Source organism: Vanessa atalanta, chromosome Z (assembly GCF_905147765.1).
Source record: "Vanessa atalanta chromosome Z, ilVanAtal1.2, whole genome shotgun sequence".
NCBI lineage: Eukaryota > Metazoa > Arthropoda > Insecta > Lepidoptera > Nymphalidae > Vanessa > Vanessa atalanta.
The window spans coordinates 4437827-4462922 of record NC_061902.1 but is presented as its reverse complement, the minus strand read 5'-3'; the positions used below and the strand labels follow the sequence as shown (position 1 = coordinate 4462922).

General features: G+C 31.8%; 1 protein-coding gene across 9 annotated transcripts in view; it reads left to right on the top strand.

Moving 5' to 3' along the window:
* Positions 1 to 270: 270 nt before the first annotated feature.
* Positions 271 to 25096, top strand: part of LOC125075747 (neuronal PAS domain-containing protein 2-like) — a 90589-nt gene continuing 65763 nt past the window's right edge. For all 9 annotated transcript variants that reach the window (XM_047687455.1, XM_047687456.1, XM_047687452.1 and 6 more), the window contains exon 1: positions 271 to 556. In XM_047687455.1, coding sequence (XP_047543411.1) covers positions 336 to 556 — 221 coding nt within the window. In that variant the 5' untranslated portion in view covers positions 271 to 335. The remainder of the gene's footprint in view (positions 557 to 25096) is intronic.

Here is a 25096-nt window from a genome sequence, read left to right as displayed (position 1 = left end):
GAAAAAAATACCAGACCGTTTTTGGCTGACAGAACTTTTAATAAGTGAATCAGGTGATCGAATATTTGATTAATTGGAGCTGACTATTTGATTGGTAGAGAGAGTTTTGAGACTAAATGGAAAGAGAACAGTGATAAAAACCGGCAGTGGTCTTTATCAGCCGTTAACCGTCGCAGTGCAATCGCGAGGCAGGCAGATAAAGGATTTGCAGTTGTTTATATCGCTTCTGTGTGCGGAGGTGCGGGCGGGACGCAGTCAGTGCGCGCGCGATGTGACCGGTGATGCACGCGCGCAATGCTACGCATTAGTTCGACTTCGACCACGATAAATCGAACATGGCTGAGTGGTCGTTCCTCGAGCGCGACTACCCCAACCGGGCGTACGACGTTTTTCCCTTCCCGTACTATCAAGACAAGGAAATCCAGCCTGCGCCTGCGCAGTGCCTGGCAGCGCAAGCGCAACCGTTCCAATGTCCTTCGCCGACGCTGACCGTTTTACTCTCTCCCGCTCAGCAGGGGACGCAGCAAATATGCGAATACAATCCAACCCCCAAAGGGTATGTAATTTTTTTTTTAATTAAATTACGTAACAAATTGCATGCCTAGCGCCGTATCAATTAATATTATTAGCGTGACATGATCGACACATGTGAGCTGTCTAATTTATCGGTCGTTTCATACATTGTAACGTTAGGTTATTGTTTTTATTATGTTGTTATGATTAGATTATTAATACCCTGGCTCGCACTGTAAAATGGCGGAATGTCGGATATTATATTACTCTCTAGGTAATTGCTAACAGCGAATTTAATATTTTCAAAATATTGACATAACTATTTATGTACATTTTTATAATAACGATCCGTAATGACTACATTACGTGTGCTTTTTAATTATGTCCGTGTTTAGACGTTTTATTTAATGACGGTCGTACAGTTTTAGATTTCAATTTAGATTCGTCTTGCAAATTGCTCGAGTTGTTTGCGGAGAAATGTCAGCAACTGCTTAGCGTGTCTTAGATAATAACGAATAAGTGCATCCGATGACAAATATTTTATGAATATTACTTATCAAAATATCGATAACAAATTCAATGTCTCTCTCGTCTGCACCTAACGAAGGACGATCTCTTAAGGTTTAAATATCTTATATTACAAGGATCCAGCAATACATTAATAACATAAATAACATAAATTATAAATATTATAAGAAGCCAAATCATGATATAGATCTCGATCTATCGATAATTGGATTAATTTTATTCTTAAATTTTCTAAGTTCAGTTAGACGATGTTTCGGATAAATAATTTGGAAAATCATTGTTGTACATTGTTCCTCGTAGTAAGTACGAATGAGGATTGCGATACAGGTTTTTGCTTTCTCAAAATTACGTGTCTCCTAAAATGAAACATCTTTAAATCTTTAAAGGCCTTTCTAATTTTGAGGAGTTAGTTTGGAGCTTGAATGCCACCACTTTAGTCCATTGCAAGAACTTTGAAAATTATGATTTCCGTCGGCCAAGGTTTTATCATAAAATTATTATAATTTATAAGTTAAGATTAAACACACGAAAAGTTTGTCAATCCTTTTTTATATATAGGATAACATTCACCCTCCCATCCATTAGGTCATCTCAGCTTGGGTCCATTTCCTTGTTTTTTTAAATTATTACTTCTTGTATTTTCGATACCCTTACTTCTGCTTATTAATATTACTTATTTTCTTTTATATATTACAGCTAAAAACCAAAACAATATATATTTATATATAAATATAATAATATCATGAACGCGAAAGTATCTCTGTTTCTTCATGATTAAACCGTTGAAACGATTTAGATGAAATTTGATAGGGAGATAATTTCACTATCGTGGAAGGACACAGACATATTTTTTAATTTACTCCTCAAGGGGGTGAAATGTGAGGTGATGGGTTGTCAGCTATATGTAAAGTTTTAAATTAATAACACGTAATTTATTGATATCAGTTTCTTTAAATTCTTTGTCTCTGCATTTTTGAAATTTGCATTTTAAGACGCAAACAAACACTTTTTTCAAGTTCTTTCAGAAATTGTCATTTTGAGAGATTTTTTTTATGTCAACTAGGCGGAACTCCCAAAGAGATCACCTGATTGATTATAAGTTTTTGCTCATATATGTTAGTACTGTAAGAAACATGCTGCACGAAATATTAGCCATACCTTACCTCGCCAATACGCCACCAACCTTAGGAACTCAGATTTTATATTCTTTGTGCCTATAGTCCACTGGCTCACTCACCCTTCAAACCGGAACACAACAATAATGAGCACTGTTGTCTGGTAGTAGAATATCGCATGAGTGGGTGGTTCGGAACCAGATGGGCTTACACAAAGCCACCAACTAAAGTATACTTCCACCACCGTCCATGTAGTATGTGCAAATTCGACCCATTGAAAATGGGTAGATACCACTCAATCATGAAATATTCTATCGCCAAAAGTAGTATCCGTATTGTTGTGTTCCGGTTTGAAGGGTAAATGAGCTAGTAGAATTACAGGCATATGGTACATAACATATTAGTTGTCAACGAGTGGTTAATATTTCTTACAGCCCCATTGTCTATGGGTGGTGATAATTACTTATCACCAGATATGACAGACGGGCAAAAATATCCTTTGTAAAAAAAAAAGTAGAGAAAGTCAGAAATCATTCGGATATTCGAGACGCCTTTTAAGCTTGGATGTAGGATGCAGACTTACAAAGTCCTGTCTGAATCGATTTCAACCGAAGTTTCATAATAATTGTTTGCACGCCTTTAATAAAATAAAAAAAAAAACTTACTTATTGTGCCTATTTGTACACAAACAGAATATACATTAAAATAATTGTGTAGCGTTGTAGAATCAACGACATCGGTTGTTTTATTTTTCTTTAGAAAGGCTTATCAAATCGAAAGATACATTACATACACATATTTTTTTAATTTTTAATACACCGATTTATCGAAATATACGGAATAGGCATGTGAATCAAATATAGGTATATCTGACGTCCAATTAAGAAGATATCATGTGAACCAGTTAACTATACATTCAGCTCCGAGATAATTATTGACTTGCCGTGATAATTATTTCCTTGTTATCGCTTATTGTTTGACGGTTAATTGATATGGGGATCGCTGCAACTCACCTCACATCCTAATTGTAGACCACGATCCACCACCGGTGATCTTAAGCTGCTTAATTTATATCTATATTTAATAATTGATTATTATAAACGACCTATTCAGCGTGCGGATAGTAGATAATAAATTATTTATTTTTTAATTTGTATTTAACTGATAAAATTGCTAACATTAAACTTATAAATATATTCTGTATAAGATGAAACGCGATTCGGATTTGGTTTTAGTATATAATCTTACTAATGATGTTTGTTACTCGATCACTCCAGAACGGCTAAATGCATCTGCATGAAATTCGGCATAGACATAGATTATATTCTGGAAGAGCACATCATGTAAGTTACTTTTTATTCAGAAAAAAATAGTATCTTTAACCCGTAATTACACGCGGTGACGTCGTAGACGGAGACAAAATTATTATATAAGTCTCTCTCTTCGCAGTTATATCAATTTTAAATTTAGAATATTGACGTGACAAGCGAGCGTTTCATGTTCTTGTCAGTATTATATACATAAGATGTAAATATGTGATCAGTGGGGCACCATAATGCTAATTTATCGACTTCAAAATTTAATAATCCGTAACAAATATTTGATAGCAACAGTTTCTATGATTTAACCGTAATAATCTAAATACAGATGAGGTAGTAGTGTTAGATATCGTTTTAGATAAGAACTGAATATCATTGGGATGCATCGGCCGAGCAGTTAAAAAAATATATTCTATATCAGGACTGCATAAATAATTTGGTAGATGTATGTTTTACGTACAGAATATAAAATATTTTGGTTATGAAAACACACAACATTTTCAGCAGTCTATCAATACGATCAATGACAGATACCTAGAATGAATTCGACACAGTAACAATGAGCAGGATAAAATATTGTTTTTCGTTCGAAATTTATTTGTATAATAGGATTAAATATGTTCTTCGTTATAAAAGCGGCTATTCAAAATTATGAAGACCGTTATTCCTTTACACTCCTAGGTTCTGAAAACCAGGCTTATTGCGAGCGGTAAACATTGATTTTATTTTATTAAATATTAACGCATAATTATATACACGGTTTCGTCCGCTTAAAAATATAATAGTCAGCTCACGCCGCTGTCACATCAAATTAAACATATTTTATTCAAGTAAAGTTTACAATAACATATTCTTAAATTTCATTTCAACTTCAAACAATTTCAAGGCAATTTTGCAAAACTATCACCGGAAAACAGCCTCTAGCGTAGTCTTAAAACGTACTCGACGTTTATCTGTCTTGGTGAGACTAAGCATTTTTCTTTCGTATTTGAAAGGATGAAACTACAAAAAAATGTTTGATGTATTTTTTTTTTATAAATATTGGACAACATCACATACATTACTCTGATCCCATTGTAAGTAGCTAAAGCTTGTGTTATGGAAAATCAGAATTAACAACGGTAGCACAAACACCCAGACCCAAGACAATATAGAAAACTATTGAACTTTTTCTACATCGACTCGGCCGGGAATCGAACCCGGGATGTCGGAGTGGCGTACCCATGAAAACATCTGTACACACTACTCGACCACGGAGGTCGTCACAACAGTATAACAGTATTTATTTATTCGAAACATCATCGGCATATTCACAAAAACAATGCAATCAAAATTTCACGAACCAATGCAGTGTGATACACCACTACAGGTATTTACGTCACTATTGAATTACAATAAAAAGTTATATAATAAACAGATGTAATATTTTTTATTTATGTTCTTTATGATTGTAGATGCGGAAATATAATTGATTTATATTCACGCATCTACAATCCTCTCTAGTTCAAAATCACCAGTCACTTGTTTATAGAGAGTTTCCTCCAAAGCCATCTTCTTTTTGACTCTCTCGCTGGTCTCATAAAAGTCGATCGACACATTTCCCCCCTTTCTCAATTACCTATCATACACGTGTATATTGTGTTATGTCATATCTACAGTATACTTCAATGTAATAAGGGGCATTTATATAATTGAGGAGATAAATCATTGGCTTCAAAGTGTAGTTTCTCCGAATATGTTTTCATTTTAAGAATGATATAAGATTTTAAGAAGTCAAGAGGTGATTATCGTATTTCGTAAAAAATGCTTACGGACGTCATTAAAAAATAGTACTTCCAAAAACGAGCGGTTATTGTGTTTGCGTTTGCGTTGCATTGCTTAATAACACAAATTATTTTATTACAAAAATACCATTGGAAAAAAAGCCCAGCAATGAAAAACAAACCAGTAATTGATTGTCTCTTCATTCTCCTACTAGGATATCAAAATGTATGCAATTGTACCACGCTTTTTACCTTTTTATTACTTACTCGTTTTGAATATATGTAATTGTACAAGTGAGATATTGAAAAACTTCAGTAGACTGTGCAATTTTATGAGCTCGTTCATTTTGTTTCGACGATTAGGCTCTAGTAATAAGGATGATTAGGTAACTATATAGTGGAACTCTTCAACAGATACTAAGTGCGTAATGTTTAATCTCACTCGCTTGCTATCATTTATTCTATACAACACAAGCTTAGTCTTGAAAGCCTATTGATAAAGTTAAGAAGTGGTTATTGAACTGAGTTCACTACACACAATGAGGACTTGGTAATATTTTCTCGTAACAAATATAAGTAGAGTAATTTCATACTTACTGCGTTATTAATAAGAGCGATTTTTTTATTTCGTCATGGAATAGCTATTGAGATGCCGACATTAATTTATTTCTAATTTAATTTATAGTTTCTTAATTTTGTATAAATTAATTATTTAAAAATATTATCAGCGACTGTTATTTGTTATTCGCAATTTTATTTAACCGAAAACTATTTCTATCTCGAAGAAATCTTTCCTACTTCTTAGTCATTCTTAAGTACATTTTATTACTTCTATTCCAATTTTTTTCTTCTTTTACAGCGATTTGTAATATTTTTAATAAAGTATCCACTATATAAAATTATTTTAGAGCAAAGAAGGCTGAGTGGGTAAAACGAGTGGAAATTAACGAAAGATTCCGATTCGAAAACAGCCAAACGGCATTTGTTTATGTATTTATTCTGTACTCAGACGTAAAATAATAATATATACCATATCTCTTCGATAAAACGGCTTTCTAATATGTCTATACTAGCTAAACCTGCGGCTTTACCAGCGTGAAGTTTATAAACACACTTCTATTGGGGTGGAGTTTCGTAAACACTTTCTTAGCGGATGTCTATACCCTATAAGGAACCTACAGTCAAAATTTCAATTTTGTAGGTGTTATAGTTTCGGAGTTTTTGTGATTAATCAATAATATATATATATATGAGAAATTATTAATATATGTATATATATAGGTTTACGATAGACCCGATCAAAACCTATACACAATTATAGATCGTCAAAAATGACTTTTAGTCGACAACAAATGACTGTAAAATTAATATTTAACGCAACTATTGAATGAAATTTGGAATAAAGATAACATATACCAAGGTTAAGCATATAACCTAATCCAACTTAACAATTGATCCCCTCCGCACTGTTGAAAGCTACTAATTGCTAATTAGTACAATAATACATTAACAAGGCGCGAATAGAAACGACAAAATTAGCATATATATATTTCCCATACTTTCATATCTGACCTTTCTACTAAATCAAATATAATAAATCTGATATACAAAATCTTGCCGATGAGATATTGTATAAATAAAAGAATATTTTCATTTAACATTTAGTCCTTCATAATTCTCCGCTGCGCAAAATAACAAGCGTGGGACGACATAGAATTTACTATGTACCAGGTTACGTTGCATACGCATATAATATACAAGACACATATGATTGATACACTTTGTGATGCCGATGTTTTTCTGAACAAAAATTTAAAAATATATGTATATAAATTTTGGGCGTAACTAACGCTATTCAAATCCTTTTTTTTTTTTTTTGTTTAACGAGGAGGAAATGCATTTACGCATGCCGCCCGGTCGGGGGACCGGGACGGGTATGTGGGACTCAACCGGGAACTAATGCCCCGTGCCAGGGCACGCTAGTGCTAATGCCCTGTCCTACCCACTAAAACCATCCTCGGGTTTCCACCATGCCGCCGAGTGGTGAGGCCACGGGATCGCCAAGGGCATGCAACCGCGACCCCACCAGCGGCGGCTCGAGTAGCGAGCCCTCCCACTCCCTCCTAGCCAACGAGGCCACTCACATGGTCCGCCCTGACGCCGATCAGGGACGTACCAGGAGCAGCCCCGCGGCATCCCTCCCGCCAGTCTTAGCCGTGGCCGACGAGCAAGCTCAAGCCGGCCCCGTTGCCCAGGGTACACCACGAGGAGGTGACTGACATGTACCCCACGCTATTCAAATCCTAGCCAGAGTAACTATTTTTTTTTTTTTCATAATCTTCAGTGTTGAAGGAAAACATCACGAGTATAAGTACCTGTTTTGCCCTAGAGTTGATTATTTAATGACTGCCACTATTGTTTCTTACTAATAATATACGTAACAAAATTAAACCAATATATACAAATTCGTCCTTGAAATGTTACCCTAGTATATTAAATATTACTTATATTGTGGTAAAGGAAAATACACTAAAAAAATTACTTTAGGAAAAAAAAGCGGGTGAATGAACTTCGGCGGATTTTTAAATGTCAGTTTCGCGTAGTTTTGATCGCCTCGTTAAATATTTGTAAATCGATGTTCAATGCTTGTGAAATGACGATGGGAAGTCTAACTTCAAGAATTCAAAATGTTATTATATTGTATCCTTTATATTATACATTACTAAACCGTAATTAAACAATGTATATTATTTTTTAAACGACGCCGTCTGGCATAAAGGCAGTCGAAATATGATACTCTATTCAATAATAAAAATACTCTTTTCACATTTTGATTTCAATTGAATGAAAACTCATTTGTTTCGGATATTACGCGATGCCGTCCATTAGGGTTGCATTGATATCAACAATGAAAAAATCTTTAAGCTTACAACATTATCCGATTTCGGTATGACGCTACAAAAAGGCACTGACAACAGGTGACGTAACTCTGAAAGGCAAAGTATGGAAGCGTGATTTCAAACACATTTTTGCAGTCAAAGTTTAAGCGTGTTAATTAAAAGCGTTTATTAAATTCTCAGTCATACTGCTAAATTAATTTAGAACATATTTTCTGAAAATTTACCGAGCGCTGTAAAAGCATTGTCCCTTCAAACGGCAAGCAAGAAGTTTCTGTTTTTTTCTGTGTTGAAGCCTTTTCATTGCGATTCACGATCTTTTCACAATATGAGTACGTTATATTTTTATAAATCATTCATATGACGCTGAACGGCCGTGCGTCTGTCGTCTAAGCGCTATAGTATTGTTTCTTTTTCAAAGGCATACACTTGACTTGATAAATTACTGATTTACTCCTATTAAGACATTATTTAAATTTATATAATACTTCAAATACATATTGGGATCGAACCTAGAACTTTTCTGTTGAGAAGTTCCCTTTAACTATAATACAATAACCGCATTATTGTAAAAAAAAAAATTTTTTTTTATTTTTTTTTTATATAGAATATCCACGGGCTCACAGTTGCCCGTGCCTTTTTTTACATTTTATTTTTATAAATTGTGGCGTATATAAAATATATTTTTACTAAATATCAGCAGATCTTCGCTGGGCTTCGCGAGCTTGTCGTCTTCTTGGAAAACGTGGCCCACACACACATTTTTTTTTTAGTTTAAAATAATATATGGTAATATAAATTATATAAAAATACTGTATATAGTAGTTTTCTTTTTTTATCCGAATTACTGTAATCCAGCGGGCCCTGCTCCGTGCTCAGAGAGATCGTGCTCCGTGATCAGAGTGAGTGTAAAAATTTATTAAGGAGGGGTATTACATTATAACAACCCAATTCGATCGACGTAGGTCCAATTTGTATGTTGAATTAATTTGTATTTGTTAGGGAAGTTCGTAAAACAAAAAATTAACATCAAACAAGATATAATGGTCCAATGTTTTCTAACTGCAATATAATGATACAGGAGTTAGTTAGAAAATATTTCAAAGACTAAATTACCTGTCACGGATAGCTGTATTTTATGACAATTTGTCTTGAACGTTCTTAGGTGCATATTACTCGTATCTATCAATAATATTAAGCACCGGATCGTTATATGACGTGTAGTTTGTCACTAGTAAAAAATTCACAAATGCATGCATTCTACTTAACGGGTCACAAGACTGACTGTTTTTTTTAAATATTTTTTAATACATTTAGTTCAGTAGTTAGTCATAAGATTGAACTGAATCAAGTTCGGGAAAGAATTTCGACTTATGTGATCAAATTTAGGGCTATGTTTATATATATATATATATGTATATAGCCAAATTAAATGTTTGTGATTATTTACCACATGTTCGACTATTACAGAAAATGTCACGAAAAATGTTTTTGCTATGAATGTACTAATAAATATTTCGCATAATTAATTAAATTTATAGATTGTAAATTATTTAATGTTCGATAATATTCACTATATATATAATATTAACAGCCTGTAAATTTCCTACTGCTGGGTTAAGGCCTCCCTTTCAGGAGAAGGTTTGGAGCATATTTCACCACGCTACTCCAATGCGGGTTAGTTGGATACACATGTGGCAGTAATCGTTGAAATTAGACACATGCAGGTTTCCTCACGATGTTTTCACGAGTTGAATTATAAATACAAATTAAGCTCATGACAATTCAATGACATTTGCCTGGGTTTGAACCCGTAATCATCGGTTAAGATGCACGCGTTCATGTAATATAATATTATCATGTTAATAATTTAGAAACGGTAAGACTTATTTAGAATAACAAACAAATCAAAAAGAATTAAAATGTAATGTAATTACAACACTTATATAAGAAAAGTTCATTTTACATAAGTCTGTACGCGCACGAGAAGTTCTACTATCATAAAATGTACTCATGTACTTCAAAAATATTATTAATTTATTCAACACTAAGTCAACTTGTTATCGGCTTGAGGATACGTAAAATTTATATTAATTTTACATTAGCGCAATTAGGGCAATAGTCGACGAACTCACGAACGCCCTCTACATAATCAATCAGCAATTCGTACCGGCGTTTATACTCGTACATTCGTACCATAAAAATTGACAATTGCCTCTGCCATTTTGAATGAATAAAAGATCGGCTAAGTAAGACCTGCTGTATTCCCTATACTGTTGTCTCACTGACATTATTATATTTAAATAATGGCGAAATCGTTTTTTCAATGAATATAAATAAAATAATTACTGCATAAATCATGAGCGTGTAAATGGAATAAATGCTACCAGCATTTCCCTGTTAAGCTGCAGAGCCGAATTTCACCAGTGGAGTAGAAGCAACAGCTTCAAGGAGTATTTACAACGACATTTATTTTTACGTTGACAGGATGCTTGATTAAATAAAGTCTTACTTGAATATTTCAATGTTGAATTTTACTTTATTTGTTGGTCCTGCGGTTGAACTATTTCCAGTCGGGTCGGATTTGCCGTCTAATCGACTAATGACAGTGAGGGAACTGAGAGTGCACCTGTGTAGGTGCAAAACTCAATACAAATACATATATAAACATATACCGAACTTTAGCTCGATACTTAATTTATTAAATAATTTCCAAGCTCATCTATTTATCTAAGGGTTATACGACAGTTGACTTCGTTAGTAAGTTTCAGTTGAATATTGCAAATGAATTTAACGCTAGATCCAGACAAACGATTGGGCTGAAATTTTGCTCACCCTTTTGGTTCTGGTAACTAATGTCCGGCCGCTGAGAGAACGCGTTCCTGTGAGCCGTGATCGAATAGACGATGTTACTTTGAAATGGCTAAGAGTTTTCGAAATAAAAATACTTTCGAAATAATAAACACGCTGTTAGAAGAATTTGGTTAATGTACTATAGAACTAAAATTGCTACTATGTTTTAGTGACTAAGAATCCCTCCGTCCCTTTTTAGGTTTCCACTGATCTGTACCGGAAGGTACCATGTAATTTGACAAAGTTCTTCCACCAAGTATAGAATAACTAATTACAAGCATTATTGCTTGCAATTACATTTTTAAAATTACATTTAAGGAAAAAATGAATATTTTTTTTTAATCTTTCTACGTAAAAATAAGTAGTATAACATGGGTAATTAATACGTTTGAAGATCAATCATCGTTTCTTTTCGAGAGTTTTGGATTGTTGGCGGACCGGGACGTTAGGAATTCGAAGACGATACAAAGAAAACTACTTTAGGGATAATCGTTATCTCTATTATTTCCAATATTTCTTCATCCTTAATTATTATTACTGATTTTTTTATGTCAATTTATTTAATAGTTTGTTTCATACTTTATAATCTATTATTTTTAACCAGAGTGTTCATGTAATAAATTTAATGACAACTTAACGAAATGTACAATTGGAAATAAATTATATGATTGTAATCATTAAAAGTTGTATCTTCGATTTATATCACTTGCTCAAATGTTAATTATTTATAAGGTAAGTCGACAACTTGTACAAAAACTAAAATAGAAATAAACAAATTGTTTAAATTTATATTGAATTAAAAACTAAAAATAATTATTTCAAGTTAAATTTAAGTAACAATAGAGGCTTCTAGGCTAATAGAGAGAGAATCTCATGTGACATATTGAAAGAGCATCTATAAATCTAAGAAGTAAATTGTATGAATATCATCAAAAAATTTAAATATGAAAAAATAAAATATTCTTATTTTTTAAATACCTAATATTTCAAAATATTATTAGCGCCATAAAAAAAGTCGTTTAACAATTCTTACTTATTTTCTTTTGTATTGACAAAGGTAAAGAATAAAAGTTTAAAGGTAAAACGTTTAACGCGCAACGAATGTGATACATCTGTCCTTTTTTTAAAAAAAAAATAAAGGAAAATATCAAGTACTGCATCACTGCCTTTAAAACGGCAGGATTTTAAATACAGTTATATTTAATATACCTATAGATATAATACGTTAATACGTTTTCGCTCACTTCTTCTGCTTTAAGTACACATAAATGTACAGAAATTATTTTCGGTTATTTTGCTTTGAAATCATCGTCACGAAGTTTAAATTATGTTATAATTCGGTAAACACAATTGCATCAGACAGTGATACGACTTCGAAGTCACAAAGCAATTGATTTCGGATATGCCCGCACGCCGTCTGCCACGTCCAGACTTGACGTCCCTAGTAAGGCTGTTATACGACAGTTTTTTTCTGCTATATAGCGCGACATATCTTTCAATACAAAAATAAGTAGTTAATAAGGTTTTGTGTTACTAAAATATCGACTTCACATTTTACGTCTCTAAAGATAATCATAATTAATAAAATAGGCTTAAAAGACAAAATCGAAGATAAAGTAGAAATATATACTAATATTATATATGCGAAAGTAACTATGTCTGTCTGTTTGTTGTCCTTTCAAGGCTAAATCAGTAGACCGATTTCATGAAATTTGATATGAAGCAAGCTTAAACTCAAAGGAAGGACACACTCCAAGACCCGACTCCTAAGCCGCGAGCGTATACGCGGGCGATAACAAAGGTAGTAATTTATATAAAGACTTGTAACATAAAGAATCATAGCGTATCATCTGATAGTGAATGTTCTTTAAAATTGAAATAGGTTGATTTAGACTGTTACGTATTATGTAAAGTGTATCCGAACAATTTGACGCTTCTTTTTGCTTATCCTGAATCTTAATAAGCACGTGTTTTAAATTGTTCTGATAAAAAAGTTGACACACAATAGAAATATAATTTTCAAGAAATTATTTCGAATGTCATAAAACGACCTAAATGTGTTGGGAACTCTGACTTCAGAATTCGATTTTCGAATGCAATAATAAATAGAAAATAATTCCCATCTTATGAAAATGCGTTAGTGTGTATTTTACCTAATGCATACGATAACACTTGCATAATTTGAAACCAAAAAAGGCGTGGTGCTTGCAATAGATAAAAATAATAATTACTTGAATCACTAACACTTTTAATGTCCTGTTACTGCAAAAAACTATTTACCTATCATATAAGGAGCAGCCAGTAATACTATGTATTTAAAGACTCAAGTTTTTTTTTAGTAAATAGAACTATAAACAATCAGACAGACAAACAAGAAACGATTTAATAGAACTTCATGGCAAATATTAAGAGCCAATCATTACTAAACACTAAACCTATAATACCATCATTTACAATAAACATCCCCACTTGGATATCCTGTATCGCCGGCCTGGAAACACGAAACTCGTATACAAACACCTAAACATCGATAAATAGCTGACTATATATATATATATAATTATATGCAATTAATGCTTGGCATGTATCGAGATTGAATATGCGTATAATAGCAGAGATACTTTTAATTATAACTACTCAACATTAAAAATAGAATGAATATTATTGGTAAACTTTATCGATTAACGCCTTCATCGTTTTAAAGTGAGATCTTTTTTTAATAATTTTATTGAGGTTTCCTACTCCTACACAAAGGATATTATTATTACACGACAGAACGTCGTTACGGTTTTTTAAATGGATTTAAATACTCTCCAACAAATTCAAAATTTATATTATTTTATGTTTCTGGGTAAGGAAGTTGGAAGTTCTAATTGTCTGCTCAATTTATATTCATTGAATTACATATACATAATTATTACAAAAACAATTTTCGCTTAGCTTAGTTTAAACAACCCGCGTCTGCTAATAGCCTCACAAATGTTACAATTTAGAGGGAAAATGGATTAACATTCTCGAATATATTGAAACCGAATCCTAACAATGCATTCAGGTAAAATCAAAATATGAATGCCATTTCATGCTGCACCTGTGCAATCAGAAGCGATTGTTTTAAGGCGAATAATAATGTAAAACAGTGAGCTAATATTAGCGGTTTCCGTTTTGTTTGATGCAAGCTATTTCTGTACATTCAAATATTGGTTATATCGATATTGTTTCGAAATAACGGGATAAAAATATTACTATTTCGATGGAGATAATACATTTTTATTATTCCGTTTTATAAAAACCAACTCTACCTATCTAACTTAAAGGAAGACTTTAATTTGTATTAGTTAAAGTACGAGAAATATAATGTATCTTTTCTTTCTTTATTTTATAACAGGATGGCAAAGGCAGGAAGGCAAATTTTACGTCTAATAGTAAGTGATCACTATTGCCCGTGTGATAGGGTTGCCAGGCGTGTGGATAAAGCCGGACATAGATAGGTTTTGATAGCGTTTCCGGCCAAAATAAACTGTGTCCGGCGTGTCCGGCCTTTTGTTAGGCTTTTTACATTTATTTATTCATTTCGTAATCGACTTACATTTAATTTTATTTATATTCATTAGAATATAACAAGATTTATGGATTAATTAGAAAAGCTTGATTTAACATACAATTTTGTTTATCACCTACTAATACTGAGACATAAAATCTTCAATAATGTAGGATATCCGATTGATGCCGTTTGAAATTTTGAGCATTTCGTATAAAACCGATGTGCCACTAACACTGGGAACTGAGATGTTATTTCCCTTCTGCTTGTCATTCTGTCTCCCTTAAGATTCAAACAATAACACAACTATACTAAGTATTGCTATTTGGCGGTAGAATATGTTAATGGTACCCAGACATACTCGCACAAAGTCTCCAAGTAAAATATAGATAGAAGTGTCGTTTAAAAAACACGAAGATAATAAATATGAGTAGATACTAAAATATGACTCGCCTATACAGATTTCCTTAGAGATAATTGTTATAAGTATCTCAAATTAGTGCTCGATGATCTTAGAATAAATATAAATCATTTCTTATTCCTGTAATATAATCTTCAATAATGCTTCTGCTAGCTTTGTCACTATACATATGTACGTACTTAATAAAATTATTATTTTTTTCTCATTCTCTTTTCAAAATCAATGCTTTATTTAAATTTATTTAAAAATACTTTTTTTATATATGATAATACTTCTCTTTCTGTATAATATTTATACATATGTCATTGTACATTTGACAAAATTTGTCGATTCAACGTAAACATTTCTTGAAATATTGCAAACTTAATATCCGCTATAAATGAAGGCAATGATTCCGCAATATTTAAAAGCGAGTTATGTAATTTAATTATACATACAGACTGTGATAAAAAATATCTATGTTTAATTTAAATTTGTTTGTTGAAAATGTGATTAAAATGAATAAACCTTCGTACGGGATTTGGGTGAATACCACACACGTCGGGAACTTACGTCGACATTAGGCTTTCAATTGGATAGTCAGGTTACCTAACAGATATAAATCAGCCATGACAGACGTAGCTGGTCCAAAATGTTAAATGAAAATTGTATATTCGAATTCTGTCAATTTGCATTTATAAACCCGTGGAAACCTGCATGTGTTGAATGAAAATGTCATACGTGCTTGTATTTGAACAGTGTGGTGGAATGATATCCAAAAACTTCACCATATCTTAACAAAGCACTGCAACACTTAGTTACTCTTACTAATATATAAAATATTAATAATCGAATAATCCGTATTTAAAAGCAATACAATTTATATCTTCAATATGTCGGACATAAGTCATGTTACTTTTCAACGAATGTAATAACATCTGATTGAATAATTCGACACTCTTATCGCCATATTTGGATGGTTTGCAATCATGATACAAATATTCTACGACGTTCGATATTTTAACATAAACACACATACATCTAACAATCGGTCAAATCAACACTTTTTTGAAATAAAACAAATATATATCAATTTATAAATTAATATACAAATAAAATGATACCATTATCGTACTAATATAACAATTACAAAAGTTCGGATGTATGGATGTTTGTCACGACAGAACCCCTGAACGGAACGGCTTGCGATACTTTTTATCCCAAACACATGCAGGTAAAGCCACGGGTAGAAATAACTGGTAATAAAATAAAACATTTGTTACATAGATTATTTAATAAATAAAATTTATAAGATCAAGTAGAATAAAAAGAAGCAATGTTCTAACTTCCTGAAACAGACTTCTGATCATCATTGGTAAGTTCTGCTGGCGTCGTCGGTTGCGTCGGATTTGTTTCGTCGGAAATTAGATGACTGGGCTAAAAATCGCTTCGTCTAATTTCCGACGTAACAAGTTTATTGAACTCAAACGTCTAGCAACCCAAGTGATAGTATTTCGACCTATTTACAAAATTCTGACGATAATGCATTTAAATATTTACGTATCTTTTTAGTCTATTTAAAAATATACTTTAATATTGTTACTAAAAGATTTAGGTCCTGATGTCTGGATGTATAAGTAACATTTGTAACTGAAAGTGTATTTCGAGAATTCTATTGATGTATTTTTGTATGCAAATTTTCGGGTAATACTTTAAGTGAATATTAAATTTTGATTGTACGTATTGATAGGACTATTATTTAATAAAAAATGAGTAGGCTATACTCCTCAGAAATGCAAGCAAAGTTTAATGGGAATAAATACTTTTTACGTTTGATGAAATAAACTTATAGTTTTAGTGTAGAGTGTCGTATGATTTAGATACATGCTCACATGCCGAGGTAGTACAATGATGCGTACATACAATTTTGAGCGGGAAAATTGTTACGTAATTAAAATAAATTAATTTATTATTATTATATATTTAAGAAAAATCTATAACTAAATAAAAAATACATTAAAGAAAACTGTTCTCTGAACCGAAGAATCAAGTTATTTCTCGAAAATTACAGGTTTTAATATTAATATGATGATTCGGTTCAGAGTCATCATTACATAGTACAAAACCCAAGTCGTTTAACGCTGTCTGTCTGTCTCTGTGTATGGTTAGATCTTTAAAATTACGCAACGGATTTTGATGTGGTTATTTTAATAGATAGATTAATTCAAAAGGAAGGTTTATATGTATATAACATGCACAATATAATAGAGAAACACTGATAATTTTAGAGGTTTCTAATGTGATGTCGTAAATAAACAAATTGCAAAGGCTGGCTGAAAGCGAGATCATTGAGATAGATCAAAATATCAAAATAATACAGTATTGTACCCCTTAAAAAATCTACAATAACGTCCGCGATGGTATATTCTTTTATCCCTTAGGGATAACCCACAATAACTATTTTTTATCCTTTAGTTTTTAACGAGAAACAATAGGTTATTTTCGAAGCGTATTTAAGCAATACCTAATTAATCTTTATCCAATTAACCTTAAATACATTTTATGTATACAAGCTTTTAATGTAGATCAATATGACACTTTAAAGCATGTCATTTACACGAATGTTTTAAAATATTACAGATTTAAAATGCAGCCATATAGCGGTTTGTATTGTCTTATGACAAAAAGCTATGAACTTTGTATATAATGACATTCTGTAGTATATTTAGTATCAGTGTTGCACCCGTGCGAAGCCGGAACGGGTCGCCTGTAAATTAATAGTACCTAAATTCAGTTACCGCTTATTGACACATTTCGTAATAGTTAGCCAGATTTTACTGTATATATTTTAGTATATGTATGTATTTACGTTAAAAAATATATTAAAGTAGACGTAAATTTATAAGACAAAATTAAAATTACCATCGATTTAAAAAATTTGAGACCACTTACCATCAGGTGGCCCATTTGCTGGTCACCCTACCTGTATCATTAAAAAAGTATGTCGATTTTTAATACTGACATTCGTGATATTTATTTCCAAAGTTGAAAAGTGAAGACAATTATAATATGAAACAAATCCGATATATTCTTACGTCGATCCTTCGCATATATGTGTATTTTCCTTTCTGAATCGGTGGTAAATTTTAACTTAAAAAAACCTTTCTCTATCAACTGTACTATTTATACAATGGATACCCCGTTTCACTGTAAAAAATGGATCATACGGAATCTATAAAATACCTTGGAATAACAATAGACCATCACTTACGGTGAAAATAACACATATCAAGGTTGAGTGGATGTTGAAGAAATATAATAATCATTTTTAAAAATCTCAGCTATGTTTATGATATAAGTCTTCTGAACGATTATTACGCTTTTTGTCATTCCTTATTAAGTTATGGAATTTCAGTATGGGGTGGAACAAGGAAAATTTTATGCTTACACTGGAACGAGCTAAGAAGATTATATGCATCCTACTGATTCACTATATAAAAACTTGCCATTTTTAACAGTTCGGCTAATATACATAAAAGATATATTGATGACGCAACACAGGAAGCTAAGTACTACATCCCAAAATAAGAGGTGACATGACAGATTATATGATCGACCAGCGTATTAATTAGCCTTCTCCAAATAATCCTATCTCTTTTGGTACCGTACCCATATATTTATTTATATATTTTTTTTTAATATTATCATATGATGATACAGAAAAATTGTTGAAACCTGACTTCATTTAAGAACCTGACTCATCTAAAAATATAACATCTTACACACAAACACACACACATACACACAAAACGCATGCAAATATATACATACACATATAAATACAACATTGCACTATTAATATAATATCATATTCAGATATATATAAAATAAAAATAAATGTTCTTATTATGGAAGCAGCATGTAACTTTTGCATATACCATGCAGCTTTTGACTCGCGATCGAGAAATGTGCTCCTACCGTCATTAGGTTCACCTAGTACGGAAGGTTATATTCGTCGAACTTGAGTTCCTTAGAATTGTTTTCGTATACCTATTGTTTTTAATAACTTTGAGTTACATTTTTCTACTGTATACCTTGTAAAATAATTCTTATATATATATTTAAATTATAAAAATAGCATTTATTTTTTACAATAAATAACTAAATTTTAATAAATTAGTAATATAATCCAATTCTGGAACCACCTAAAAATTAAAGCTTTATAGGGTATATTAAAATTGCAATATATTTGCTGTGTACTAAACGTATGCGAAAAAATTTGGTTATTAGATTCTGATAATAGCGATAAACTCTCTTAACGCGTCTGCGTATCTCATTATTATAATAGTACGTTGATACACAGTACGCTATTTTTGTGATGTATTTGTGAATATATTTCGTTTAGTATTTACTGATAATTATAAGAGAAGACAGTTATTGGGAATAAATTATTAAAACATTTTCATTAAACAAAAACCACTAATAGATACAGACGTTGACTAAAACATAGGTCATATGTGCGTGCAGGAGATTTCATTTCTGTATACCGTTATTGTTGTTTGTTTGTGTTGTCGATGTTTATATTTCAAATATAGAATACAGAACGAATAGAAATTGCGATTCTTGCGAATTACCTTCGGGTGCATTCTCAGAAAAAAAATACGGTACATCTAGTTAAATTGTTTTGTCACCCAGTAATTTTTTCCTTGTTTAAATTATTTCTCCACGGTTTGTTGTGACCTGACCTTGTTATAAATTGTGATATTTTATGGTTTATTATGTTGGGCTACAAAAGGGATGACTGACAGACAATTTCATATGGTGGAGATGAGAATGTATGAGTACATAAGTTTGAAAGTGGCGCCGGTAACCGAGAAGCTATGTGGAAACCGGCTGTCATGGTATGTTATGCGGAGAAAAGAGGACCATGTTGTGAGTAAGGTCTTGAGCATGGATGTGGATGGATACAAAGGTAGGAACCGACCAAAGAAAAGATGGATTTATTGTGTGAAAGACGATATGGTTAGAAATAATGTTAATTGTGAGATGACGTCCGGCAGAGAAGTATGGAAGAAGAAGACATGCTGCGCCGAACCCAAGTAAAATTGGGATAAGGGCAGAAAGATGTTGAGGATTATGATATGGTTTATTATATAATTTAAAATTATAACATAGAATGAATTAGTTAATCCTCAATTATATAATTAATACATGTCTTTGTTTCCTGGAAAAATATACACGTAAAATATTCGAGATTAAAAATCAATAAGATGATTCTTTAAGCAATTAAACATATATCAATATTGAATAAATATTCCCTCCTTACTGGTGTATAATTTTTACGTTTGATATTTCGCATTCACGGTTGCAATTGGTACCGAGCGCCACGGTAGAGGGCATGCCAAGTTTTAAATATAGCAACATCTTGCCATTAAAATCTATTACCGCCGATCGCCAAGTCGCATTATTTGGGATATAAGCTATCAGGAAGTACTTTCATTTGCGACAAACACTCATTTTGATTGACGCACGACAGATATACATCCGTAATATCATTGTATTACAACATTTTATTACGAATCAAATATTATAATGAGTCATATTGATTAATTAATACAATATTTTGTTGAGAAATGTTTAATATATTGTACGTAAGAATTTAAATTAACCAATAAATAGATGCAATCATAGTAATTATGCATTATCGATAACTATTGTCAAACGAAAGATCGCAATCACTTGGAACGGTCCCAGCAACACCGATGCAGACGTTACAATGTATTTGATTCATTATATTTTAAGTGCAGATTCATCTTCTATTAATTGTGCGTTACTAAAAAAAAATATTATAGGTATTTGCGGCTTACATAGCACTATAGTTCAACTGTATGTTATAAAATTACCTTTTGGATCATGTTTAATACAGTGGAATAAATGAATTACTACGCAAATAGAACGGAATTTTTGCTAAGCGAAATTGAACTCAATTTGTATGATGTCTGAAGGACGCAAGTATTACTATGCCGCATCAATTCGAATCAGTATTTGAATTAGCAATTTAGAATTTACCTATGATTTTCTGCATTTCAGGAATTTGTATTGATTTTGTTCATTACTAAATAGCATCCATACAGACAAGCTATTCCGTATAAAAAGGAGTCATAAGCAAAAATATTGTGAAAATATTATTGATGCGACGCGATCTTCCCGGCAGTACCAGGCTAATACAATTATCGCACGCTCGACGTATTTTTTATGACTTTAATAATTAACTTTAGGATTGCAATTGGAATTCAAAATGTTATCAGTAGTTTTATATACACGATATTATGAGTACGCTATATGATTCAAATTAACATATAATTAATTTATATGTATGGTTAATTTAATTGCAAATCAAAAAAGTGTCAAGTAATAATAATAATTTAGTCGCATCCAATGACGTAGCATCTAATAATTAAGACTCCCTTTAATATTTAATATACTTTAAAATCGAGTTCTCCTTTTATTGGTTTGACTTGGTTGTGAAATTTGTTATATGTAATATCCCCAACCAAAACATAAGAGCGAGATAAAACACCAGCTTTTAAGTCCAATCAAATTTTCAAATACTAGTTTCATCAAAATCGGTTAAGCCGTTTGTGACGATGTTTGAATTTTAATATAGGCGATTATACTTCTATTCTATTTGTATAATTTTTAAACTATAATATTCAACAATAAAACATTTAGATGACATTATTCGCGATTCAATTTTACATACGACCTTTTGTATTGGCAGAGACGAATTATAGTCTCCCGACCTTATTGCTAGAATGTCAAATTTATTACTCTCGTAATATGATGTGGTGATTTTAATATGATTTTCTATGTCGGAATAATTTATCTGTAATTATTTAAATATCTAAAAGGGATTTGACACAAACGATACATTTCATTATTTATTTAAAAAAAAATTGTTCGTCAGAAACGTGAAACTCAGATTCAACGTTTTAACGTTATACCCGTCGAGCTGAAGAAGTTTCGTTACAAAAACGTATTACGCGGTCACATAGTAAGCAATATTTTACGTTTAATGTTTGCTAACAAATTGACAAGCCAACATAGGTAATTAATACATCAATAAGTACTTAAAACTTTCGAACGTGTCAGGTCGTAAAAACAATTTAGTGTTTGGCAATTGTATAAAATTAGTTTGTTTTTACACTAGACCTTCATAGTTGTACATATACGCTATGCACATGTGTAGTTTCACATTATAAAACAAGAGGCAGAAAGAGCGCGCAGAGCTATAAAGTGAAGCAACAAAAGCGAATACAATTACCCGGCAGTGCGAAACGATGTGTTTTTTTTAGACGTTAAAAGTGCTATCAATTTAATAATTAATTAATGACGTATTAAAGAATTGTTAATTACACACATTACCGGGAATTTGTATTCGCTTTCGATTTGTATTCAGTTATGTTGCTTCACTATTAATATTCCATACGCTCTATCTGCCTTTTGTTTTTATGTATAACTAGCGGACTTTTTTGAAGATCTTTTTAAGGTGTACAATGCTGTACTACATTATTTTGATAATCTCGTAGGGTTCAGTCAAAATATGTGTTCATTTACGACATTACTTTAGAAACTTCTAAAATTATCAGTCCTATATTGTTTATGTATTATACATATAAACCTTCCTCTTGAATCAATATCTCCGAAAACTGCATCAAAATCCATTATGCATTAAAGATCTAAGCACGCACAGGGACAGATAGCGATAAGCGACTTATACTGAGTGTGTAGTAAAACAAATGTATCGATTCGTACAGACGTACTTGTGTAGTACAGTCTCATAGCATGATAATTTTATTACGGTTTAGTTTCGTCGAATTGAGCGAACGTGTATAATTAACGTCTGTTCAAAATCCGTCGGAATAGCGAACACAATACTACAATGAGAATCAAACGTATACATTTGGACACACAAATTAATATTGTTTCACAATAAAACGAATATTACATTAATTAATAAAGCGTTATATTTAATTTAAAAAAAAACTAATACTATTATTAATATATTTAACAAAAATTATAGTACACTTGTACTGCCACTGACGTCATTACTTGTCGTAACGTTCCGGTCGTTGCTTAGTGGACCAGATGACTTCCCATAAAGCTCTTCCACCTGTGATATATAGAAATATAAAATAAATAAATAAAGTATTATCTCACATCGTATTATATAGAAATTATAAACATTAGAAGACAATGGATAAGCATAATTAAAATAATAACAAATCACACCTGGGCATGAGAATTCATTTTCCAAACATTTTCTGAAACGAACTTAATGATTTATATCGTATTAATTTAATGATACTAGTGAATCTTCCGCGTAACTTCGCGTTTATACAAAAGATTTTTTAGAAATTTTGAAACTTGTTCGAAACTCGACAGGTTTTGTTTTGATCTCACTTCATTTACATTTGACGCCAAAATGATGATACCTTGTTTAAATGAAATTTTTAATGTCAAATAGATTATATTAGTTCAGTTAGAATTGGATTTTGTCTATACCTAACAATTTACTTTAATTTTGTACATATTTCCTTAATATAGCCGTAACATCGCTCTCTAACCGGTCAGTCAGGTCTGTTTTCCGCTATCTAAAATTAATTCTTTGTTAAATTGTAACAATATAGTAAATTTAAATCAAGAATTTAATTAAAAGAATTCTACACATCTACGGCTGGAGTTCTTCAAAATGAGACCATAGCCGATTTATTATGTGCAGCTATCGTCCCATAACCACTGGGACAAAAATCGGCTTACGCTATTTATATATAAATATAAGATAACCTAATAATTTGTGAATTAAATTATTTTTTTAAGTTTAACTTCATAAAATCATTAATTATTAAGTTTCACTTATACCGTCTGTAAATTGTACACACACATTTTTTTTATAGTATTTGTAACCAACACCAAATATTTTATTAAATACATTGATATAAAGATATCTTGTAATTTGTATATGCTCTATGCATATTGTATAAAAGGAAAACAAATATCAGATTCCAAAGGGAAAATCTCGTAATTCCGGTAACGTCAGCAAAATAATAACGGACTCACCGTTGAATATTTTAAGTCTTCGAAAAATGTATAAAATATTCCAAACAGATATATCTGCAAATCAACCACTATTATTAAAATTCCAGTTTAAGATTATTAAATAATAACTGTAAGTAATGGGAATTAAGATCAACGACGGTTGTTATATACTTGGCTTGCATGGATTTTGGTTAGACTCAAAACATTGTCTTTCAAAAAGTTGAAGTTCATTTTAAATAATTATAGTTGGTATACATTTATCAGTGGCTAAAAAATTTACAAAAAAACACAATTTTCTAAATATTTTTTGCCTACCATGTTGATACTTAGGTTAATAAATTCATATTTCTCATGTTAATTTACTGGATATGGTATTACATAATCATTATTTGTAACAATTAAATACTCTATGCAAAAATGATTTAAAAAAATTACCTGTTTCATTGTAGAATATTATATCGCTTCTATCCATGAACTTTGTAAATCAAATTGATCCGTTGCATCGTTGCTGCGTGAGAGATGGATACATACTCGCTAATATAAACTAGGGAGGCAAACTGTACTTGACTTCTTGGTGGCTTTGTGCAAGTCTGGTTAAGTACCACCCACTCATCAGATATTCTACCGCCAAACAACAGTACTTATTATTGTTGGGTTCCGGTTTGAAAGGTGAGTGAGCCAGTGTAACTACAGGCACAAGGGACATAACATCTTAGTTCCCAAGGTTGATGGCGCTTTGGCGATGTAAGGAATGCTATACGGGCGGAGGTGACTACTTGCTCGGTGGCCCATATGCTCGTCCGCCAACCTATGCCATAAAAAAAACTCTTTAATACAAGATGCACGACAATCTAACTAGGAGATCAGCAGCTCACCCAAAGATTTGTAGTTTACTGGATGGTAGGACTTTGTGCAAACCCATCTGGGTATGCACAAAGTCCATAGCTCATCACATATTCTACCGGTAAATAGCAATATTTTGTATGAATGTGTTTAAATGGGGAGTAAGCCATTAATGTATTTAGTATATAGTAATGTATGTAGAATAAATATGATATTAAATTAAATGAT